Here is a 23238-nt window from a genome sequence, read left to right on the forward strand (position 1 = left end):
ACTTTTCTCCATCCCCTCGTATAAATCTCACCAGACTCCTGAATACAGAATCTGATGAGCAGAGGGTTGATGGTGAAGTCCAGTGCTGCAGGAATAAATTTCCTTGAGCAGGACTCGCTACCCTGAGTCCTCCCACTGACCTCCTCCATCGTGGAGGTAGCCAAACGGCCAGATCACATGACCGCACTATGTGAAGCCCTGGCTGTTTTATCTGCCAGACCTCCAGCTCTCCTGATGCTCGATATATTGACGTCCCTGTGAAAACCAGATACCTGCTGGAATGGGGTTATAAAAAAGCGTGCTGACCCCATCCAGCAGGTGCTGAAAATACAGAAATTGTTACGGTGAAGCCGAGTCGATCGATACCCGTCAGGATTGTCCTTGATGGATGGTTTCACACCAGCAACCCAATTGGTCAGACGTTCTCCAGCTGTGTGAATTATTCCCATAAAGCCGAGTGCTTTAGGCTGCTGTTATTGCTCTGCCGGCTGTTTTCCGGTTACCGTGGGGCGACGATGTTCATAATACCAGATCACTGGCCTGCTTGTAGCTACCTGTGTTTAGGACTGAATTTCAAGCAGAGGCCGGCATTCTGTAGCAACCATTCATTTGGGATGATTTGCAACAGCATTAGATATCTTGTTATCTCCTAAATGTGAGAGAAAAACAAATCAGATCTTTCCTTTAAATTCTGGATGATTTCCATGAAGGCAGAAAAATCATTTATTCAGTAAGAATACATTTGAGAATCCAAAAGAGAATTTTAACATCACTTTTGCTTTGTTGGATTGCATTACAACATGTGGCATTCATTATGAGAGCGAATTCATACCTGAAGAAAAAATATGTGTTGAAAGATCCAAATATCCAAAGGTCAAGACAAATCAGGCTGATCGGGCTCTGAAGTGAGCGTTGCCCTTCATATTTTTTAGAAAACTCAACTGAAGGATGCTGGTCTCTCGGGAAATATCCCATGGATGTCAGAAAATCCCTTTTTTCAGAAGCTACGGGATAACCTATTGTCTCGATCTTCACCCATCAGTGATCAAAAGTAGTTGTGAGTTTTTCCAGCCGGTGGGTTTCATTTGCTGCCGTCTCTCAGGCATAACTTTGTACAAATATCCACAAAGCCTGGTGGTCTTATCTGCTGATGGCACGCACCCGGCGGCATCACGTCCTGCTTGTTCACCTACAGGGTTTACAGTCAAAGCACCTGGCTGATGCTTTTGTGCAGCACGGCTGATGTTTTGAAAGGAGGGAAGAGGTCAGATCTGTAACACACTGATGCAGATTCAGATCATATTAACTCTGTAAACCCTTAACTTTAGACCACTTCTGATGGAGTACAAACAAACAAAGTCGAGCACAATGGTAATTAAATAAGAGTGAACATAGATGGGTGTATTTTCTGTCCCCCCCACAGAAACAGAAACAACACTTTAAAAGGGTCAATATGTACAAGTTGTGACTTTTTATTGTAAATTATTATTTCTAGTAACAAGAGCTGAAGACTGAGGATCAGGTTCTGCTTTTCTGCTACGGCTCAGTATGAGTCATCTTTCTGTGAAATATCTGAATTGCTTTGGTCCAGGAGTGTCCAAACCTTTTTCCCTTGGAGGGCCAAAACTACAACTCAATGGCGACCACAGACCAAAAGCAAACACTTAGTGTTAAGATGGCAAAATGGTGAAACAGGAAAATCCCGAGAGGTTTGTATATAAGTGAGAATTCAAGTGGCCCATTTTTCAGTCTGATTAAAAAATGATTGAAAAAATGTTTTGCCAAAATAATTTTTCAATTTATTTTTAATGGCCTCTAAGGGCTTCCACAGTGCAACAATCCCAAGGAACCTAAACTGACTGACTTCCTGCACAAAATGTGGCTCTGCCCACCGTGCTCAGATTTAAAAATATATATATAATTAATGATTAGGAATCATGGTGAACATAATTAAGGAGAATTTTGACCTCACAAAAAGTAAAGCAGCATGAACAAAGATTAATCTTATCATTTTCTTTTGATCAAACATTTGGTCAGCCTAATCAAGCTTTCCTTCATGTTGTTTCATTTCAGAATACGGGTCCTAATCTTATTTTGAAAAATTGTGCTTTCACAGCATGGCTGCTAGCTGGGAGATAAGGTAAGATACTTAGTTGGGGTATATTTTTAGCTATGCACAGCAGAGAATTGTTAAAAAAATAGCATTAAAGTGAGCTTTTAAAACTGTCTCTGGTGTATTTACTGTAACTGTACACATTAAGACTAAATCTGCTGCAGGAACAGACTGTGGCAGCCATTCATCAGAACCTGACAGTCTGAGCTGTGCACGCCAAACTTGGTCTGACGTCTTCTTCCATCTGTCCTGTCACTCTCTTCTGTTTAAAAGACAGACACGGCATGACAAACTTTTTTTAAAAAAGTTTTTGCTGTTTTGAAAATCCATCTCAGTGGTGTTAGTGTGACATTAAATGTTCTGAATATGAGAGAGACAGAGGCCTCGGTGGTTCTGGGAGATTCTAGGTCATCGTGGCTCGTATGGTTCCCACCGTCATGGCACTGAGAAGGTATAAAAGTTTTTCAAATTAAATTCCTCTTTGTTAAGTTGATAAGTTATTCGTGTCACACTGAGAGGAAATGCAGTGGAAAACCAATTGCAAAATTACTTTCTTTCTTTTTTTCACAGCCCTACGTGCTTGCAGCTCTGTATTGTACACAGTAGGTGGTAACAGTCAACCATCATTCAATCTGATAACAGCAGAAAATCTGATAACTGAAACGCACCCGCTCACTTGATGAGTTATTTGTGTGTGCATACTGCCCTCTTGTGGGGAAGTTAATTTTTTTCCTCATAGAATTCCTGCGACTGGAGTCTGACTGATCTGGAAACCAGGAAACGTAGAAATAACTGACACTAAAATATGGAGAAAGAAAATGAACTCAATGAAAGAGCTGAAGTTTTGTGCAGGAAAATGCAAAGTGTTCACCATGAAATGTGCAAACACTCACATTAGGCCTTTGTAGAATCAGAAGATGACAGGAAGCAAGATGTTACATACAGGAAGTTAGTCCATCTCACCTGCAGACAGGTAATGACAGCATTACCAACAGCGCAGTTCTTGTGTTTTCAGTTTGAAAGCTGGATCAAATGTTTAAAATATCTGTTTTACAAAGAAAATACACTTAACCTTTTGTGGAACAGGCGTTAAATGTTTCGCCTTATAAATATATGAACCACATTTCCAGCTCAGTATGTGGCTACCATGATGAAAAGGTACAATTACGTTCAAAGGGCAACAGATTGTGCGGTCCAAATACTGATGCCGACATGGTTACGCTGGATGTTTTTTTCAAAAGCCTGATAACACAAGGCCCTGTGATGTGACTTAATTCTGTATCTCTATCTAATGATCACGAGAAACATGAAAGTAGGGATGCAGTGGCTGACCATTTTGCGATTAATCACATTTTATGACATCATGGTTTTGAAACCGTAAAAGCTAACCCTAACCCTAACCCTCTACAGTATTAGCATTTAGTGCATTGGTGTATTTAGTGGTTACTGTGTAATTTGTTTTTGAAACAGTAAAAAAGAGCCACCGCTATTGTTTGATAACTGAAATCACTAGTTTCTTTACATACTGCATCAGAGCCGAAGTTTGAGGTATGTTTAAGTTATTTTATTGCTATTTTTTTTTTCCAAGACTGATTCCAATAATCAGAAAAATGCTGAATAGTGGCTCCAATTATCGATCAGACCAAGAAACGGTTGATCTCCAGTATATAGATTCATATAAATATGTGTAGAATTTATTTGTATCTGTATTTTTCATAGTTACTAAGTACATTTAATTCTGGATAATCACTACTGATGATTATGCACATTTAATATCAGATACTTGAAGTGCAATTCTTATCAAAGACGAGTAATATTTTAGGATATCTTTCATGTATGAGTTAAATGAGTTTGCAACACTGATTATGAACGTGAAACTGTGAATTTTCCTCGGACATTAATCAAACCCTTGATATTTATAATCGTTGCATGTCTAAAGAAAAGCATCAACCACAAAATGAAAGATTCAGGGAGGACTCTGTACACAATTTGTGCTTTATTGACAAAAAAAGAGATTGTACAGCTTCTACTGTTGATTGCAAGAGCAGTGTTGATCCATCACCTTAACACAGGACTACTCCCCTCTTATTCAAGCTAGTATGACCGAACTGCACAGTGCAAATCATCTTATCTATCTACCCGATGTGTGCATTGTATAAAGACAAGACAGCTGAAAACAACTGGCTGAAGGCGACAAGAGGGTGATAATATGTGGACATGTGTTAGTAATGGCATTTCAATTGAAGGCATGAGACGGTGACAGACGGACAGAAAAACAACACGGAGCTGTGATGAAAAGTCAAGAGTCACAAGAACGAGTGACACAAAAACAATGTGATCTGCTCTGGTTTTTTGGTGCTCATGCGAACATCGGGCCACACAGAGCATGCAAACATTTCTGATAAACAGAGACACCAGTCCATCAAACTGTACTCTGATAAAAATCAAAAGTTCTGTGTGAGCATGTGGCAACACAGCCGTTAGGATGAGGACCAGAACTGATTGATAGAGACTTCACCGAAGTCATAAAACAAAGAGGGCCAGCCCCAGGATTTCTGCATAGCAAAATCTGGGCAGTAGAAGTAAACAGGTACCATTAGACAAATATAAACTGATGAACGAGGAAAAAGTCTGGCAATAAAAGTTTCTCTCATACTTTCTATAAGTACATTCTAACCTCATCAATATACAGGATCTGTCTTCATTTAAATGGCTTTAGCATGTGAACAGCAACTCACCTGAAGAGGAGTCACCCTCCCTGACTTAATGCTCAATGTGTAGCTTCATTTCCCAACATGTAATAGAGATTTTACATCCCTTACATAATGTAACATAAGATGGCTGTTATGCAGTATCTGCAAAAGTATCACAGAAAATGTAAGTATGAAAAACTTTAACTACATTTTTTAATTTCTTTCAAAGTGGGATTTCTTCCTTTGTTAGGTAAAAGAACAGTCTGATTAATTTTATATGACACAATCACTTGAGTCAAGTCTTTTAGTGCTGTCACAATATTGAAATTTCTAATTTCATTCACTACTTTGAAAATTATTGATGTTCAGTACCATGTTTGAGGGCGTAACATTTTTGGATTTGTAATATTTTTTAGGCTTCTGTGCCGTGTGCTAAGAACAAAAGCCTGGGAAGCCTTGTCCACATGTACACAGGTATTTTTTTCAGGGTTAAAAATACATATATATTTTTAATTCTGTCAAGAACAGAATTCTGACATTCAGAATGCTCAGAAATAATCTCCGTCCATACTATTACACTTCCCATGGCCATTCACATACACCATGCATGTTTGTGCCGGGCAATGTAACTGCTCTTCAAAGAATCTTTGGATGATTTGTCAGCAAAAAACTGCAAGCAGCAGTTTTCATCAATTATTGTATTCTTGTATTATCAATGTTCGTTTGTGTCTTTCTAAATATGACATTAAACAATATATTATCCATTGTGTCCCTGTACAAACTCAAATATTCTGACATTACATTTACCAATGATGCGACATACACTGATGAATGTGTGTGCCTGCATCATTTTCTACCCATCCAGACATAAAACTGAAAACAGTGTTGCTGAATGGCTTTGACTCATTTTCAGCAACCTAAAATGCGATTCACCCAAAATGCATAGAAAAAAGCTTTGTTTTTAGAAATACCTGTGTACATGTGGAAAGGGCCTATGCTGATTTACTTCTGGAGGAGCTGGGGATATGTGGGCACTACAGCGTTACATGTGTCAACTCGCTGTCAGAGAGGAAAGTGCAGAAATGCAGCTAGCATTAGTGTTTCAATACAGCAAAAAGTGAGACCATTTCAACATGAGCGGTGGACAGGTTTTGGAATGAGCTTGAATCAGCTTCTCCTAGATTGCTGCTATTTTGCATACTTACACTTTACAATACAAAAGTACACATGACACAACAAGTGCTTTAAATGCAGCTGCTTTGTGTGTCACTTCATATCTTGGCTAACTGCTGAGAGAATGTCTGTTGTTAATCTTGGGGTTAATAATCAACTGTTATAATTTAGCATTATATTCTGACCTAAGTTACATTAACATGTGATTCTTCCTATTCTCAAGGTGACTATTGAACATATTAAGACCATACGCAAAAGGCAAAAAAAAAAAAAGGTGTAGAGGGGACATAAGGCTGAAACACTCCCAAGAAAGAGAAGATATAATAAAACAAAACATATTAAATCCCAAGAAGTTATTAATTTAGAAAAAAGGACAAATAAAATTCAAATAGCATATCAAATAAGAATAACAGATACACAGTAAAAATCTCTCTATGCAGACAGCAATGACATCCTGAAGAAAACATAATTCTATCCCAAAGACAAAACACCCTCTGCTCTCCAGTTGGCCTGCAAAGCAGGAGAAAGCAACAATCAAGCTCCATGACAAAGCACAGCGTCTCAACAATGCGACCGGCCAGGCAGCAAGGCCAAATGGCTCTGTGCAGGTCTGGACATTTTGTTTCTTCTTAACGTGGATCAAAAGATGTAGTCTCGGGTCATCTTGAGGGACGGCATGGCCTCGTTGACATTTTGGTCCAGGCGGTGATACTCCACGGTGTTCCGGGAACACAGACCGTCTTTCCAGCGTCGGCTCTGAGCCAAGAGGAAGATCTGAAAAGAGAAAAAAAGAAGAACAAATGCAGATGGAAATCCAATTAATCGGATAGATGTGCAAGTGCTGATCAAGTAAGAATATTTTTTGGCGAAAAGTCTAGCAGAACAGATGAAAGACTACATAATTTGACAGTTAAATCAGCTGTAAAACCAAATTTAAATGAGGCCAGCATAATACGCATTAAAAAAACCTTCCTCTACATATTTGACAAAGAAAGAAACCAACGCACGCCATTTTAGTTCTCTAGATTACTGACTGGTATGTGCCACATATGATCATATATACACAACAACACACATGTTGAAAAGCATAAACCATTAGAACAAATCCTTTTGTTCAACTCCCTCATAAAATCACTCAGTTTTGTGGATCGCTAGGAGAAACTTTAAGAAACACTGTCTCTGACAATTCTTAATTATTTGGGCCTTCTTGTAATTTCAGTATATGTTCAGCAAATCAGCATTAAAGAAGTGAGATGTGATCACAAGTGGTCACTCGAGATGCATGTCATAAATGTGTCAAGAAAATCTAACAAAGACAAAGAGTCCAATGTGAGAACCTATGACGAAGGTGAAATCGAAGGCATCATTTTCCTGAACAGTCATCAAAAACAATTAACCTCACAACAATCAGAACATCTCAGATTTGATAAGTTCTTTACCCACAAGCATCACAAGTTACAGCTAATGTAGTATCAGTCCATTTTAAACCAGACTGCCTCATCACCTCTGGCCTCTGCATCCTGAACAGTAATGCTAACACTCACCTTCCTCTTGTTGTGGTAGGTGATGTAGACGATTGCCACCAGGAAAGCCAGGATGACCAGATGAAAGAAGAAGTGGGAGTCCTCATCCTCTGTGGTGTAGCTGTCTGCTCCCTTGAAATGGTTCAGCTCCAGCCCGTCTGGCTGCTGCAGCCTGTTCACAGGCTGGTCTTTGCCGACATCATTGCTCTCGTATCCGTTGTCCAAAGCGTCAGCGTCCTCGCTGTCCACATAGGTACCATCATCCTCGTCATCCTCGTCTTCATCGCCATCGTCTGTGTAACCATCCGGATCAAGATTATGTGCTGGTCCTTTGTCAGTAGTTGACATCAGCTCTGGGTCAATGTCCTGCTCTGTGGACGGGATCAGTGTGTCGGAGGGTTTGGAGTCAGAGATGGGTACTTCGGACTCTCCCACTTCATCATTTTTGGCTGGTTCAGGGGCTTTGACAGAGGTGAAGGGTGCTTCTGGAGTAGAGGCTAAAGTGGTTTCAGAAGCAACAGGCTCTCCTGTTGTCTCAGCTTCCACTGGGTGGTCTTTATCTGCATTATCTGAATTATCTGAATTATCTGCATTAGCATCAACTGGAGTTTTGTCCGCGTCGGCAACAGGTACTGGCTTCTCATCGATGTTAATGATTTTATCTGAATGCATTTCTTCATTCGCTTGCGTCATTGTTTGAATGGCTGTGGTAGGATTTTCTATAGGAGCATCTGCTTTTGTTGGAGTGGAGTCTTTCCCAGCGGGTGTTTCAGGGTTATTAGGCTCTGGAACATCATGACTTTCTTCAGGTGTCGAAGGCTGAGTGTCACTTGTGTCCTGAATCACAGTAGTGAGAGTGAGACTTTGAGGTGTGTCTTCTCCCTGATCTTTGTCTGGTCATGTCATGTAAGAAGAAAAAATAGTGCAAGACATTAGGATTGAAGAAACAGTCCTTTAAACAATGAACATATCAATGTTTGCAAAGTTAAGAAAAAATGTGTTCTCAGTCAAGGAGATGCAAAAGAGATATTTCTCTCCTCACATTATTACATCTGAAAAAAGCTGTGTTGTGACAAAATATCTCCTCTTCAAGACACAATTGTGATGTGCTATTACATATTTTACTATGCTATAAATATGGCTGCATCTAACAATTATTTTCATTATCTATTGATCAGCCGATTGTTTTCATGATTAACTGATGAAATATATGAAACGTTCAAACGCTGAAAACTCATAACAGATGTCCCAGATCCCAAAGTGACGTCTTGAATTTGGTTCATTTTCCAACTAAATGTCCAAATACCGAAGACTCTCCATTGTCTAGCATTAAATAAAAGAAGCAAATCTTTATATTTAAGAAGCTGGAGCCAGCAAGTGTTTGAAAACAATTACTTATTACTTATTATCAAAATAGGATTGATAATGGCGATTACTTCAGCTGGAATTATTAAGCACTTCATATTGGGGTTTTTTTGTTTGGTAAATGATAGATGACGGATGTTTTTGTCGGGCAGATTTGAATTTACGCCCATGCCAGCCAGGTTTTCCAATTTTTTGTTGCCAGTTTAGGTTTATAACAGTTGTCATATAACAAACGTAGCATTTCAGCTTCATACTTGAAAAAAAAGTACTTTAACTGGAAGGAATTTCTACGGCTGAATTCAATTCCTGACTGTGTCTTTAAACAAGAGCTGAACTGCTGCATCTGGCCAGCCTTTCCGGAATCAATGACACCATTTAACCAACAAGTGTCAACATTATTTCATCCTGTGGGACTAGGAGGCGTTGCTTAGGAAGGGACGGGAGCAGAACACTAGGGACTTGAGACATGGCGTAAGACGTCCCCAAGAGAAGAAAGGGACTATTCATACACACGGGCCATGGCCAGCATAAATAATCACTAACAGAAGATCTTTTGTTGCAGCCACAGTTACTGGCTTTGCTGAATGAAACTGCATGTGAAATATTCAGCCTTAAAGACGGAGCAACTGGATCATACTTGACAGCTGTCTCAATCTTTTGGTATGTTTATAATACGTCCTTAAATCATGGTTGTAATGGCAGATGTGTCTACATTTTTGCTGATCATTATGGGGTCAGTTTATTCAGATTAAACCCATACGACACTAACTTTATGCTGGTAATTTTGGGCTGGGCTATGCTGAACAATCTGCCAACCAAGTTAGACAACTGCCTATCTGTCATTTGCCGTTTGTGTTTCGAGATAAATAAATATTTAGTCAAGTTAAGGTCATCCTCCCTCTGTATAAACAATTCTTTGTTCGCACGACGTCTCCAAAACACACAAGAATAAACCGAAAGGGACATTTGCAGTAAATGGAAAACATGAGACTTAATGTGATCTAAAATGATTCAGAAGAGCAGTAAATACTGGTGTCTGATACCAATGTGATCCCAGGCTAAAGGGGAATACTGTTGACATTTTTGTTCCTAACTAGTAGTGCCTGTTTGTATGGCTTTTTGCTCTATCAGTGCATCTCTGTCACAGTGATGCATGTAGAGATTAGCTGTCTGAGTGCGTTCGATGAGATGGTGGCATGGTACAGTCACGCCATGACGAAAGAAATAGGCCGGAGACAAGAGACAGATCTTTACCAGCAAACACAATGCTGCAACCTGACCACAGCTAATGCAATAGCAAGACATCCAATCTTTGTTTCAAAAGTAGAGACATAAGGCCATGAAATCAACACCTCACTGACCTTATCTCAACAGATTTAAGTCAATAAAGTGCACACAGTCAAAGTCCATTAATGCAAGACAGAGCATGTCACAGAGAGCACTTTTACTGTGGTCCCAGGTACCCTGAAGGTAAAACTTCAAAAGGTTTTTGTTTTTTTTAATGAATAGTGGAGCTGGACCGGGTTGACAGGGGGTACATTAACAGCTCAGATATATGACAAGGACATCTGGAACAAGTCACTTTATCTAGCCGCCATAAATCATTGCAGCACAGGAGTCCCCGCAGGGCACCGCAAAGTAGGAGCTTTAACTGAACTGCCATTTTACCTGGGACCCTTCAGCTGACTGGTCAGTTTAAAAGTGTACCCGACACAGGTTACAACAGTTGCTGTGCTCCAGCTTGAAGTTGAAAAAAGAAAAAGAAAAAAAACGAGCGAGAGATAGAGGGACTTCCTTCTTCCGCGATGCTTGTTGTGAACATTTAGTGTCTTTAGACTTCGTGGAGTTGAATACAACACAGCCAACACCAAGTCAGGAAACGTAAAGCAGATTTAAATATCTGTATATTAACGTACAATAAACGTATGACGTTGACGTGAGACCATCAGATTCTGTTAAAAGTGACGCAACGGGCAAATTTCAAAACGAGATGACCACAGAGCTCACATAAGCCTCATTTTACTCCTTATATTTGGTAAAATACTTCGTTGAACTGCATTGAAATACTTTTATAATTACTCCAGTAAAACAAAAATACGGTTAATGACTTTTCCGGTATGCACACACAGGCTGTCAACGTCCGCTCACCTGACACTGTGTTTGCTAGCACGACGTATTAGCCGGCTAGCCACAGTATAACGTTAGCTACCTGATACTCGCTAGCATGCTAGCAGCCCTGTTAGTTGGTCAGAAACGAGTAATTATCTCTGATTTGTACAACGTACCCTGTGCCGCGGTATTTATCGGAAGTGACAGGCAACCCCTGGCCAACACTTGGAGGAAAATGACCAGAAAAAGAGCCGAAATGTTCCTCCTGCTTCGCCCCATCTTCCTGCACGTCGCCATGTTTGATGCGTGAGTAACTGAAGAGGCGTGGTTGCTTAGCACAGCTACGTCGTCTGACTGACTGAGTGAGTGAATGTGTGGGTGTGAGTCACAGTTATTTACCGTGGAATCATGAGGGCTGAGTCACTCTGTTGTTTTTGTCGTGAATGTTTCAGCCACAACATTAAAGTGAAAATAAGGTTGGTATAAGGTGGTAATTTACTCACAATGCAGTGTTTTCTTCACACTTCTCCTGCTGGTTCTTTATACAAATTATAGCCGGCAATGCAGTTCCGCTCCCAGCCATTGAACTGACGCTGTTCAGCGAACTTTAAACAAACCTAAAATATTTCATATTTTAAACACGTCATCTGTATTTACTTTTTAAAGCCAGCAATGCAGTTTAGCTCCCAGGTATTAGTACAGCGATGCAGTTTAACTCTCAGAATCATAATCTGGAATACTTTATTAATCGTCATGGGGATCCTTGCATGTTACAACAATTAGTGAAGTGATGGAGGATGCAGTTTTGCTCCCAGCCATTAGTGAATAAATGCAGTTTAGCAGCATCTTAACAAACCTAAAATATTCCACATTTTTCATACATTATTGGTATCAATTAATTTCTAAAGCCAGCAATGCAGTTTACCTCCCAGGTATAAGTACAGCCATGCGGTTTAATTCTCAGACTCATAATGACAAATACTTTATTAATGCCCATCATGGGGAGAATTGAGTGTGTTACGACAATTAGTGAAGCAATACAGGATGCAGCTAAGTTCCAAGCCATTGGTGAATAAATGCAGTTCAGCAGCATCTTAACAAACCTCAAATATTCCACATCTTTCATACATCATTGGTATTATCTATCTTTTCAAGCAAGCAATGCTGTTTAGCTCCCAGCCATTAGTGTAGCAATGCACCGTAATTATTTAATGACAAACCTTGAAATAGTCAACATGTTTCATACAACATTGATATTATTCAACATTTAAAGCCAGCAAGAGATGACACAAAAAAGAGTATCAGTCAATAGCGTTTTGACATTTTTAACCCTTACATTTCCTTAAGGTGACAAAATGTAGGAATGACCATCTGGAATTGTTCACACTACAGGCTGTGTTAAATTCATATTAATTTTGTTTGACAGAAAATCACTCAAACAACCTACTGCTGTGTAAGCTCAATTAGACCCCAGTAAGGTTCTAACCCATCATTAAATCTCTATGATCAGTGTTTTAACATTAAAATAAGATACATTTCTAATGGGTTCAATTTCAGATAGTAGGTTTGAAGTTAAAATTGAATTAGTTTAAAGATATCGTCCTGAGTTATGTCCTTTTCACTTATGTCTTATATTCTATAGAAATGAAGATTAACAAACAATGTGAGATTCAATTTTCTGCTTCAAAACAAATATATTTAATTAAACATGGTATGAGGTCATCATCATTAGATACAGGTAAAAAGGCAGATGAAGAAACAAATAGAGACTGGTTCAAGATGTTCTTTATTTAATTCAGGGAATAACAATACTGTCAGGTACACTAAGTATGATTCCCATGACCAGTTGTGGAAGACTACCATTTCCCATCCACTATATTTATTCATTTCATCCTCCTTTTCAGAAGTACTCTTATGTAGAGAAGTTCAACTGTGTGCATTATAGGTTTCCTTCTGTTTGCTTGACAAAGAATTGACAAGTCATTGTCTTCGTAAGACTTTAAAGGTGGATTAAACTATGCAAGACTGTCAATAAAATAATATTCATTTTGCTATATTTAACAAAAGACATGTTTTACACCAAATGCACAGACACAATAAACAAGTGAGACGACAAACACAGAATGTACACATTGGGGTGTAGTGTCTCTTAGAGCTACTCACAGCTGCTTACATCAGGGACAACTACTGTACCCTTCCCATTGTATAATATATCAAGACAGACAGTAGAGCTCTCTGGTGCAGATGTGTGAAAATAAAGACATACTTCACCACTACAACATTTGAGCAAGGAGTACTTAATGGTGCTATGCAACAGCACCATCTGGTGGTGTAACTATTCAACTGTACACTGACTGTGTCGAGCCCATGATGCATTTTAGGCTGAACTACTTTTGATTTTCCCTTTTATCGGCATTGGAAAGCAGAGAGACACAAAAATTAAAGCATCGTGTATGACCATAGTGACATGACAAATAGTGAGGCCAACATGGATGTACCAAAGCTACATTTCCCTTGCAAGCTGAACAATTCAAGAAAAAAACTTTCTGACTTACAGTTGTAGTTTTGTTCTGAACTCGTCTCTATATTTGCAAAATATAATGTTCCCTTAAAATGGTCCTTTAAAAGTGGGTAGATCGTCACAAGAACGATTTGACCTTTATTCTGTCTTGCTTCCAGCTGTGGCATATCTAGGGGGAGAAACAGGGGTTTTGTGAGGGCTAGCCTAATCAATACAGGATTTGGAATTATTTTTTTTTTTGGGTGGGGAATGTGTGTGTGCTCGGAGGACTGGAAAGCCATCTGCCTCATTCTCCTATGCCTGGAACTCGAGGCCGAGACCAAGCTTGTGGCCACCAGCATTGATGTTCTTGCCATCAAGGAGAGCAGAGAGGGTCAGCTTGATGCCTGCAGAAATAGACACATTGGTATGAGCTATGCATAGAGAAGGGGATTTTTATTCAGGGGCATATGGTTGTAGGAAAAAAAGGGACCAAGAATAAACAGAATGAATAGTTAATGTTGCAGAAAGGAGACTATAGAGAATGCCCATGAACCGGGTCCACGATTTTGTGCTTTTCCCCATATATTAATGCGTATGTGCGTATATTTTTTTGACTATAAATGTTGCTTTCTGTAATATTCCAGTCTTGCTTTACTGAACATCCTACCTCTATACTCCAACATTAGTTTACAGCGCGCATTCAACTACGACCACATCTTACTGTAATGTAATGTAATGGTACTGTTATTTTACCCTGGAGAAAATGTGTTTTTCAGTTGTAAATGGCCCTTCACAACTCTTCTGTTCTACTTCTGGCCATCAACATAGAATAATATCCTCAGTGACATATATTCACAAGCAGTCTGATGTTTGTATAGAAAAAGAAAAATGTTGGCTGCACGATACTGAAGAGAATGACATTGCGATTTCTCTGAAATGATTAAGCAGGAGTTGCTTAATTTGATAAATTAAAAAAGAATGATTGGTGTTTTGCCTGAATGCGCTCCCACGTAGCAGACCTTCATGTTTCCAAGAGCACAATCTGATTAAATTATCTTATATCTGACAGACTTCTTCTCATTTGACTTTGTTGACACTGCACATCATGCAATGTGACTAATGTGCCTACTGACATTGTGATGTTGACACTGAAACAATTTATTGTGTAGCCCTAAAACAAAAAGCCTCAGAAAACTCAAGTCAAGTTGCATTCTTAAATTTGCTCAAATTATACAATTCTGGATTGATGGCTTTTTGGTGTTCTTTGTGTCTTAAGTACATTTTAAAATAGTATGGTCTTTGTCAACAAGGTCAGCATTTTCGTCCCTTTTAAGCACTAGACACATGAGTTTTATCCAGTTACTCACCTGGCTTCAGAGTCTGAGTGTAGCCCAGACCCACAAGGCTGGAGTTGTTCACCTTGGCCTGTGTGTGAAACACAGATGAAAAATCATACAGTGAACAACACGTTTTACTAAAAGATACATTTATTATGCCACTGCTGGGTATATTATCACCTGTTCCAAGCAAAATGTTAAGAAAATCTTAACTGTGATTCATATTGAATTCTGAAACTGATACTGTGAGTCAACAGTGCTACCACTGAAACATTTTCAATCAGAATAGCATACTTAAAAGTTGTTAGAAAGTACATTTAATTCCACTAACAGACAACCATTCACACTCACTGACACTGTCGAAATTGGGATTTAAGGGCTAATGTGATAGATGAGAGTAAATTAGCTTGGGCCTGTCTGTAGCTGACTGACTCCTCCCATTGCATGTTTTGGCTTGGCTGAGGCTTTTCTCATGCCCAAATGAATGTGATACAATCACAGGGACCTCTCCATTCTTTCAAGTCGGTCAGCTAGGCAGGACATTCAGCAGCGATTGTGCCCAAGATTTGAATTGAGCGGATCTTGACTAATCATAATGCACCCCATCTTAGTTCATATAACAGACACCCACTATATCTCCATATCCAATGTCTTCAGCCTGGGTTCAAGCAGTTGGTTTCACTGGCCTCTGAGCCTTTGCACTGCATGACTCTTAACTTCTACTTTTAGAGGTGCAAGATGTTAATATTCAGCTACTACAACTACTTTAGGTTACACACTACTCACAGAGAAGGATGCATCAGCATCAATCTGATACTTGGCAGCGATGCCAAAGCGGGTGTTGCTGTTTCCAGCAGTCCATGCCAGGTTGACGGCTGTCTCCAGCTGGTCATTCACCTTCTGGTAGATAGAACCACCAAACTCAGTGCCATCATTTCTGAAAACAAACAGATGAGAATGTGTAGTGTAAATATTAATACAACACAGGTGATGTTTTCCCCTCAAAGGGATAAATTAGGGTTTTGTGTTTTGTAAACAAAGAAAGCCTTGCTTGCGTGTCAGTTAAAGCACTCCTCAGCGAGGAGCACCGTCACTGATGTAAAGCCTACATTACACTTTCTCAGGCCTCACAAACACGTTCCGCTGTAGACTGAAACAGAAGCTTGGCTAGCAGCACAGCAGGACAAAGGACTTAAACCGTGTCCCGTCCCCGTCTCTCTTGCTCTCTCACTGTCTGACACTGACTCAGTCTGGCTTTTCACCGAGGCCCTCTATGCTTGCCAACTACTCACTCCAGCTCACTTGCAATATAGCAAATCCCATCACCTGCGTGTAAAAATAACTGTCAGACACCTGGGTGCTGGGCAGATATCCAAATGGGAAACAAGTTAGTCAACAAACAAGGACAAGAAAACGGTTTGAGGACTTCTGTCTGCTTAAGGTCATTCGTCTGGACTGCTGTTTGACTTACAGCTACAACTTACAGCCTGACATGCATGTTCAAGTACCACATAACGTGATAATATAGTTTTAAAAAATAAAGGCTGCATCTACATGCCTTTTCCATCTCAAACATGTCAAAGCTTCTCTGCTTTATCTTTGAAATTCACATTCCCTCATTATAAGTTCACTGTCCCTGCTGTCTTAAATTTAAATGAGTATGGACTGCACCAAATTCACAGCAGATATAGAGAAGCCACACTGGTTCAACACTGTGTTAGAAAGTCAGTGCATGTAGTACAATGAAAGGGTGCATGCTAGCATACTACTGATGACCATCTGCTGCTTCATGCAGTCTTACACATTTGTATGGAGCTGGAACTCGTCAGTCTTGAATCCAACTGCAAAGTTGCTCTGGGTGATCCTGTTCCTGCCAGCCTCGAAGGTCATCTGGTAACCGGCCAGCCAGCCCTCGTAGCCCACTACTGCTGCGCCATGGATGGCTGTACCATTGATGTCGTAGTTAACGTCACAGCCAAGGTTGATGTGTTCGCACTTGTAGCCTGTCTTGATCTTGCCGCTCTTCTTGCTGCCATGAAGTTAAGGGGAGTGTGTTAATGTCAGAAGCAAACATTACCCAGAGCTAGAAAAAAAGAAGTTTTATAAAGAAGATCGGTTTATCACGACTATAGACTGCAACTATAGTCACACAATTGTTCCTTGCAATGTGTCCGCAATTTATTAAATTACACCGATATAAGAGCAGGGTCCTCTTATGACTAGGGATGGGTCATGATTTTTGAATATCTGACATTCAAATAGTTCATGCAATTATAGTTTTGTTTAAAAAAAAAAATGTATTTTCCAGTTTTGTACTCTTCATTTTTACAGACGCCTGGAAATTATCTTATTGTATCACATTATTGCAGGCCTTGGTAGAATCAGAGTATTATGACCAGGCTCTGCTAAAACATGTGTAACATGTTCTTTTATTTTCTCCAGCTGTTCTTACCCGGTGTTTGGTGAGAAGGAGGAGTCGAACGTGAGCTTCAGCCCCTTAGCCAACTGTGGAAAAGGTAAGAAAGTTCATTTTATCAGATGTCGAAATACAGTGAATACAGACATAGGACTACATAGATAGGTAACTTTATCTGTTACTATACACTTTAACATGTTATTGCAACTGGCAACTAACGTCACATTTTATTCACATTTTCGATTTTCTTGGCCACCACACCCCATCACCAACCTGGTCTTCAATGGTGATCTCGGTCCCCAGGGTGTTGTCGGTGTTCCACTTCTCTGTGAAGGTCAGTCCATGCTCTGCCCATTTGTACTTTGTCTCCAGGGAGCCAGCTACCTTGCTGGTCTCAGTGTTGGCAGAGCCTGTGCTGGTGAACTCCTGCAGATGATAGTATTGGCATCAGATTCGTACTAACGAGAACTAACGCCTAGTATTCAGTTACATTATCATAGGGTATTTACCCAGTGATGCATTGTTGCTAAACTTTAACCGACACCACGTCTGCATTTGACACCTAGTACTACCACCACTACTACTACTACTACTACTACTACTACTACTACTACTACTACTACTACTACTACTACTACTGTTAATCTATACATGTGAGGACAGATTTTTAAAAAATTCAGTTCACTGATAAGTTTTGGATCAAAAACATAGTGTAGTATGTTGCTGATCATAGGGGGCACGAGGTACAGAAATCCATAGTGGACAAGACAACATAATAACAATACCAAGTAATAATAACAAGTCTCAAAAATCTGTATTTAACAGGTAGCTGAGGTCATGGTGTCCTGGCAGCTTTCAGGAGGTCAGATAACCAGCCACTTAATTATCAGTCAGGGGCCTCTTAAGCTATGATAGGATGGCCGTAGTCTGGCGCGGCAGCAGCTCTGATAAACTGATGATGACAGGCAACGACTTACCAGTCCATTTTCAGACTTTGTTTTCAAGTCTAGCTTGATGAGCCCAAAGCCTGAAAGAGACAGCATTTAATAAAAGATCAGAATTGATGTCCAGATGACAATACAGATCTAATAATAACCACTCTGAAACTGTTCTGTAAGTAGCACAGATACTTTGAAACACAAGCACTGCTTAAATGCCAATACTATCACTAATATTATCATCTTAACCATGTAACTGATATCATAATTGTATTCATACACAGCATCAGTTTAGATATTTTAAATCCCACTGTTTCAAGTTATTGATTAGTGCCTGTGAAATACCCTCTTCCCAGCCTCCAGAGTGCATTTAAAGTTATTCATGTGCCACTAACTGAATGTGTGTATTGATTTGATGAAGGTTCTGTGAAAACATTAGAGTTGTCAGTTATGAATAATAGTTAAAAGCTTGGTTAAACACATCCTGTCTCGAGCCTAAAGCCCTGTCCCTGGCCCTGTCAAGCATTACAGCCATTAATTGATTCACCCAACCACACTTCACATGACCCACAGAGCTCCACAGCTCCATGTGAAAATAGAGATATACTGATATATACTGCCCCCAACTTGATTTTTTTAATCAATACTTTGTCGGACCACAGACAGAACACACAGCACAGGAGTCACATTTGACTTATTTAATATGTTTTAAGGGAGTTGCTGACAAGATGATGCAGTTCTTCATCTAAGACCTAACTGAGATTATTCATGGAGACTGTAGAAAACTACTCCCTGACATATTACAAACTGATCCACCGTCAACAAATGCTGATCCACTGTCAACAAATGCTGGCAATGACTGTAGTTTTGCTCTGTGGATGCATATCTAATGTATGGTAGCAGTCAGTGCTAAACTCACTGAACACTTTGCATTTCCTGTACATAGCCTCCTTCATGACAAAAGCCAACTCGTGTTTTGCTTGGCAAGTTTTATTTAATGTGAAGCAGCAGCACTTGGAAATGTTTGGTGGCACCGGTGTTGTTATGAGTATATTATACGTAGGTATTAGTCACCACAGCAACTCCAGCATTCATGATAACAATTACAGCATTTTAGGCAGTATTAGAAGCACTCCCGATACTGGTGTCGATATTGGAACGACCCAAACCGAAACCCACAGCAATGCATTACAGTCTCTGTCAATGAATGATGAATCAGTCTGCTGTATCAACAGGGAAATCCCTTGACAGAGGATTAATAGAGGACATAATTCAGTAACCCTTGAAGCACAGCTGTGTGTATGCAGAGAGCACACCCTGAGGACATCTACCCAAACAGCAGGCTCTGATCTATTCATGGGTTCAGCTAGTGGTGAGCTATGAAGCTACAGTAACTGGTTTGAATCATTTGCTTTAATTTTGCTTGATTTGCACAATCTCTGAGAGGAAGTGTTGCATCAGTTCTTACAAAGAATCACCCAGATTACCTTAAAGAACAATGTAGAAAGAGGGGATTGTTCTTCTTGTGTAGAGAATGATAAACTAAGTATTCTCAGTTCTTATTTCAAGAGGCAACAGAGAAAATCCTCAACTGAAAAGGCTTCAGTGCAAAATAAAGCTTGTTCTTACAATTACAAACAACGTTTGGCAGCTGGTCGAGGCAACCTGTTGTCTGAATTGTTACCATAGTGCCAGGACTTAATATTTTACATACCTAAAAAGGTGCTTAGCTTTTACACAAAGTCAGTTTATTAGTCGCAAGTAGTATTGCACAGCCGGTGACAAAAGTTTGCATTATGTCTCCTGTGGCTCTGGGTGACCTTTTCCAAGCCTTTAACACTGTTTTACAATTAAACAGAAGCATGTGTGTAGATACTACATGCTGCTGCTGTTTCTATGTTATGACGAGACACTATTAAGTTAGTTACGTAGTTCTTCTAAAGTCTGTTATTCACACTTCATATTATATTTAATAATGTATTCTACAGAAAGTGAGTATTCTTGGTGCTTACCGTATCCCTTGGTAAAAACATCCTTGGCAGACTTTCCAAGGTCAACGTAAGTGGGAGGTACAGCCATTCTCTGGAAAGAGAAAGAGGATGTAAAAGGCTGCGACCAGGAACAAGGGGGAACAAAAAAATACAAGAGGCTCTTCGAAAAATAACATCCCTGCTGTCTTCCCTCTGTGTTACAGCTTCAGGACAGCCAGAGCAGCCAGTAACAGCAGAGGGACAGACACAGTAACCACACTGTATTAGAATAGCAGACTGACTGATCAGATGTGAGCACAGTAGTGCTGCTGGCAGAGGAAGGCGGGAGCAACTGGAGGTCACTGATGGATTTGAAAAGGTACAAATCTGATGAAGTTATTGACTTTCAGAAGCTGAACACTGATTCTCACACGCACACACACATTTGCTCAAACTTGCATTCCTCAGTCAGGACAGAGGTCAGCTTGTATGCAGGTGTCACATTTTTGCATTCAGCTGTTAATTAGGGATTTTAAAAACCCTCCAAATGATATACTTTGCCAGTCCACTGTCAAAACCTCCACTGATTCCTGAGTAAATGTCATTTGTGAAGCATTGAACATGATGTCTTAAAGTGGAAGAGGCCAAGTTTAGGAGGAACAATGGTGGCCACAGACTCACTCAGACTCGGGTACAATGCAGACTCTTTGCTAACCCACTCGACTGGCTGCTCACATCTCTTTGTCCTTCATTTTCAAGAACAACCTGTTGTGCAACACATGTCTGTTTCATCATTATGTTGAGGAGACGTTTGTTCCATTGTTCAATAGCTCAACAGTTACTAAGGGACAGCTGTTACACAGGCCAACGATAACATACATGTGCATATTGACAGTAGATAGAACAGGAATTTGATCAGTTTACCCGGCGAAGAGCAAGCTTAGAGCTTACGATTTATCCATTAACATCTCCTTTATACAGCCTTTATGTGTGGGAACATTTTTTTAAAACACTAAGAAATTAAGCAATGTCTCTCAACTAAATGTCAAATCTGTGCTCAATAATGTTGGGAAGTTTGCGAGTAACATGAGGAGTTTCTATAAGGAATGTCATGAATGATCCAAGGCTCGCTCCACCTCAGTGAGTCACACCAGATCTCCCTTAAACCCTGCTCAGCCAAGTTCAAGTGAAGCCTCACCTTTTCATAACAACCGCGCCCTTTTGCTCAAATTATACCATGACTAACACGTCTACTGTCATGTATCCATGTCCATGTTTGTGGCCCAGATGTTTCTCTGCATGCACCATGTCCAGCTCAGTCATAAAGGATGTCTCACTGGGCAGCCAACCCGATCCCACTGCTGTGGTCATAAAACAGCACTTGGACAGGAAGTGGACTAATGTCACGCGTTCACACATACACAAACAGCATGCCCACTCAGCTTTACACACGTACAGTCTGCCAATACACGCAACTGCGGCTGAGTACTTTTAAAGCCTCACACATGGCTGCAGGAGCAAAAGGCCGTAGAGGACATAAGGCTAGGACAACCCTGCGTGCACGATATCTTGCAATGTCTCCCACTGAGGTGTCCTGGAGTAAAATCCTCACTTCAGGTTGAACGAGGTCACATCATCTTTATGAAACAGGCACACCAAATAACTTACAATAAAGAGCATCACTCCTACAGCATGATGAGGACTGTGTGTGGCTGTGACTTTGTACAGGCTCCATCACTGTCCTTCAGCATCTCTTTAGCCTGAGTGAAATTCAGGGAGATCCACCTTTAAAGGCTACAATTACTTTAAAAGAGTGTAGTCTCCCTCTACAGTGAACACAGCAGTGGCCTCTTGACTCACGCAAAGAGGTTTATGACGGCAGTAAAGGGAGCATCTCTCTGCCCTCGCCTGCTAGCAGATTAGCATAAGCTAGCTATCAAGGTGGACAGCGGGCAGGTGCCTCCAGTGAGTAACGTTACGGCACAGACAGACAGGGGAGCATGTAAAGTGACTAGAACTCTAAACCATAAGCTAGCTAGGCTTGATTATTTCTAATATACGTTATACGAATGACTGCTGAGCACTGGTCAGCACCCTGTCGACCGCACCGCAAGACTTTAGCCACTAAGCTAACAGCAGTTGTACAGGCAGCAGGCCTAGCATCCCTGCTGCACGTCGAGCAGCATCGGTTATAAATCAGAGGATGAGACAGACAGCTCCGGGCTCCGGAGGACGGAGTCCACCGGCTGATAGCAGAGAAACAGCTGCGCAGTAAAGAGTCAGCTGTGGGGCATTGCAGTAATGGATACATAACGTACCTCTGCGTGATCCGGTCCTGACCGAAAAGGGGCTCGTCAACTGCACAAAGGGAGGAGAGAGGAGGGAGCTGGTGCGGCGTCACGTACGTTACAAGTCACGTAAGCATCAGCAGCTTCAAAGATACAACAATCAGTGAAACGGCAAGATAGTTCGCACCCTATTTTAGCATTACTGGTATCCAACTTAGCCCGACTTTGCGTAACCATCATCCTGAATATTTTGTTTACTCGATTGATTGTATATTATCCTAATTTATAGTTGATTTATTTTAAGACACTTTGCAATATAAATGCCTCAAAAATGGTCTCAAATGTAGCCTGAATAAAATCACATCCATCTCTTCAAAAGCAAAACTGCTCCAAATAAGTAATAAGAGCTACTTTTACAGTCTAAAAAATGACCTTCAGTAATAATATTTTAGAAATAACAATATGGATAATAATAATAATAATAATAATAATAATAATAATAATAATAACACAAATAAAAAGGATTTATAAAGCCCCTTTAAAGATCAGAGTTACAAAGTGCTTTAAATGCACCATATCAACAAAGAATCTCAAAATCACAAAAAACTCAAATAATTGCAATGGTAATCACAGTTTGTAAATATAAACAGCAGGGAAATAAAATAAGTAAAATCGAGATTAATAAAACAGTTAAAGTGAAGTTAAAATCATCTAAATCAGGTGTTAAAGGCAGATTTATAGAACTGTATTTTTAGAAGTGATTTTAAACCTGACACTGATTCAACATGCCTAAGTAACTGGCCACTTAAT

At 40.1% G+C, this 23238-nt stretch overlaps 3 protein-coding genes across 5 annotated transcripts in view; 1 reads left to right on the forward strand and 2 right to left on the reverse strand.

Moving 5' to 3' along the window:
* Positions 1-4087: 4087 nt before the first annotated feature.
* On the reverse strand, positions 4088-11343 carry c13h5orf15 (chromosome 13 C5orf15 homolog). Its single transcript, XM_037120113.1, has 3 exons — positions 11153-11343; positions 7524-8395; positions 4088-6753 (listed from the first exon to the last, which is right to left on the reverse strand). The coding sequence occupies exons 1-3, from the start codon at positions 11271-11273 to the stop codon at positions 6619-6621; spliced, it is 1128 nt and encodes a 375-aa protein (XP_036976008.1). The 5' UTR covers positions 11274-11343; the 3' UTR covers positions 4088-6618.
* Positions 11344-12743: 1400 nt separating this feature from the next.
* On the reverse strand, positions 12744-22550 carry vdac1 (voltage-dependent anion channel 1). The gene is made up of 9 exons (XM_037120114.1): positions 22459-22550; positions 20183-20252; positions 18210-18259; positions 17506-17658; positions 17269-17321; positions 16618-16845; positions 15603-15753; positions 14847-14904; positions 12744-13883 (listed from the first exon to the last, which is right to left on the reverse strand). Exons 2-9 carry the CDS (start codon positions 20247-20249, stop codon positions 13792-13794), a joined length of 852 nt encoding a protein of 283 aa, XP_036976009.1. The 5' UTR covers positions 20250-20252; positions 22459-22550; the 3' UTR covers positions 12744-13791.
* The window catches only part of tcf7 (transcription factor 7), a 119993-nt gene continuing 117094 nt past the window's right edge, over positions 20340-23238 (forward strand). The window contains exon 1 of one of the 3 annotated variants that reach the window (XM_037120109.1): positions 20340-20519. The gene's annotated coding sequence lies outside the window, so the exon portion shown is untranslated. The remainder of the gene's footprint in view (positions 20520-23238) is intronic. The other 2 variants (XM_037120110.1, XM_037120111.1) reach the window with 2 other exon arrangements.

Source organism: Acanthopagrus latus, chromosome 13, assembly GCF_904848185.1.
Source record: "Acanthopagrus latus isolate v.2019 chromosome 13, fAcaLat1.1, whole genome shotgun sequence".
Taxonomy (NCBI): domain Eukaryota; kingdom Metazoa; phylum Chordata; class Actinopteri; order Spariformes; family Sparidae; genus Acanthopagrus; species Acanthopagrus latus.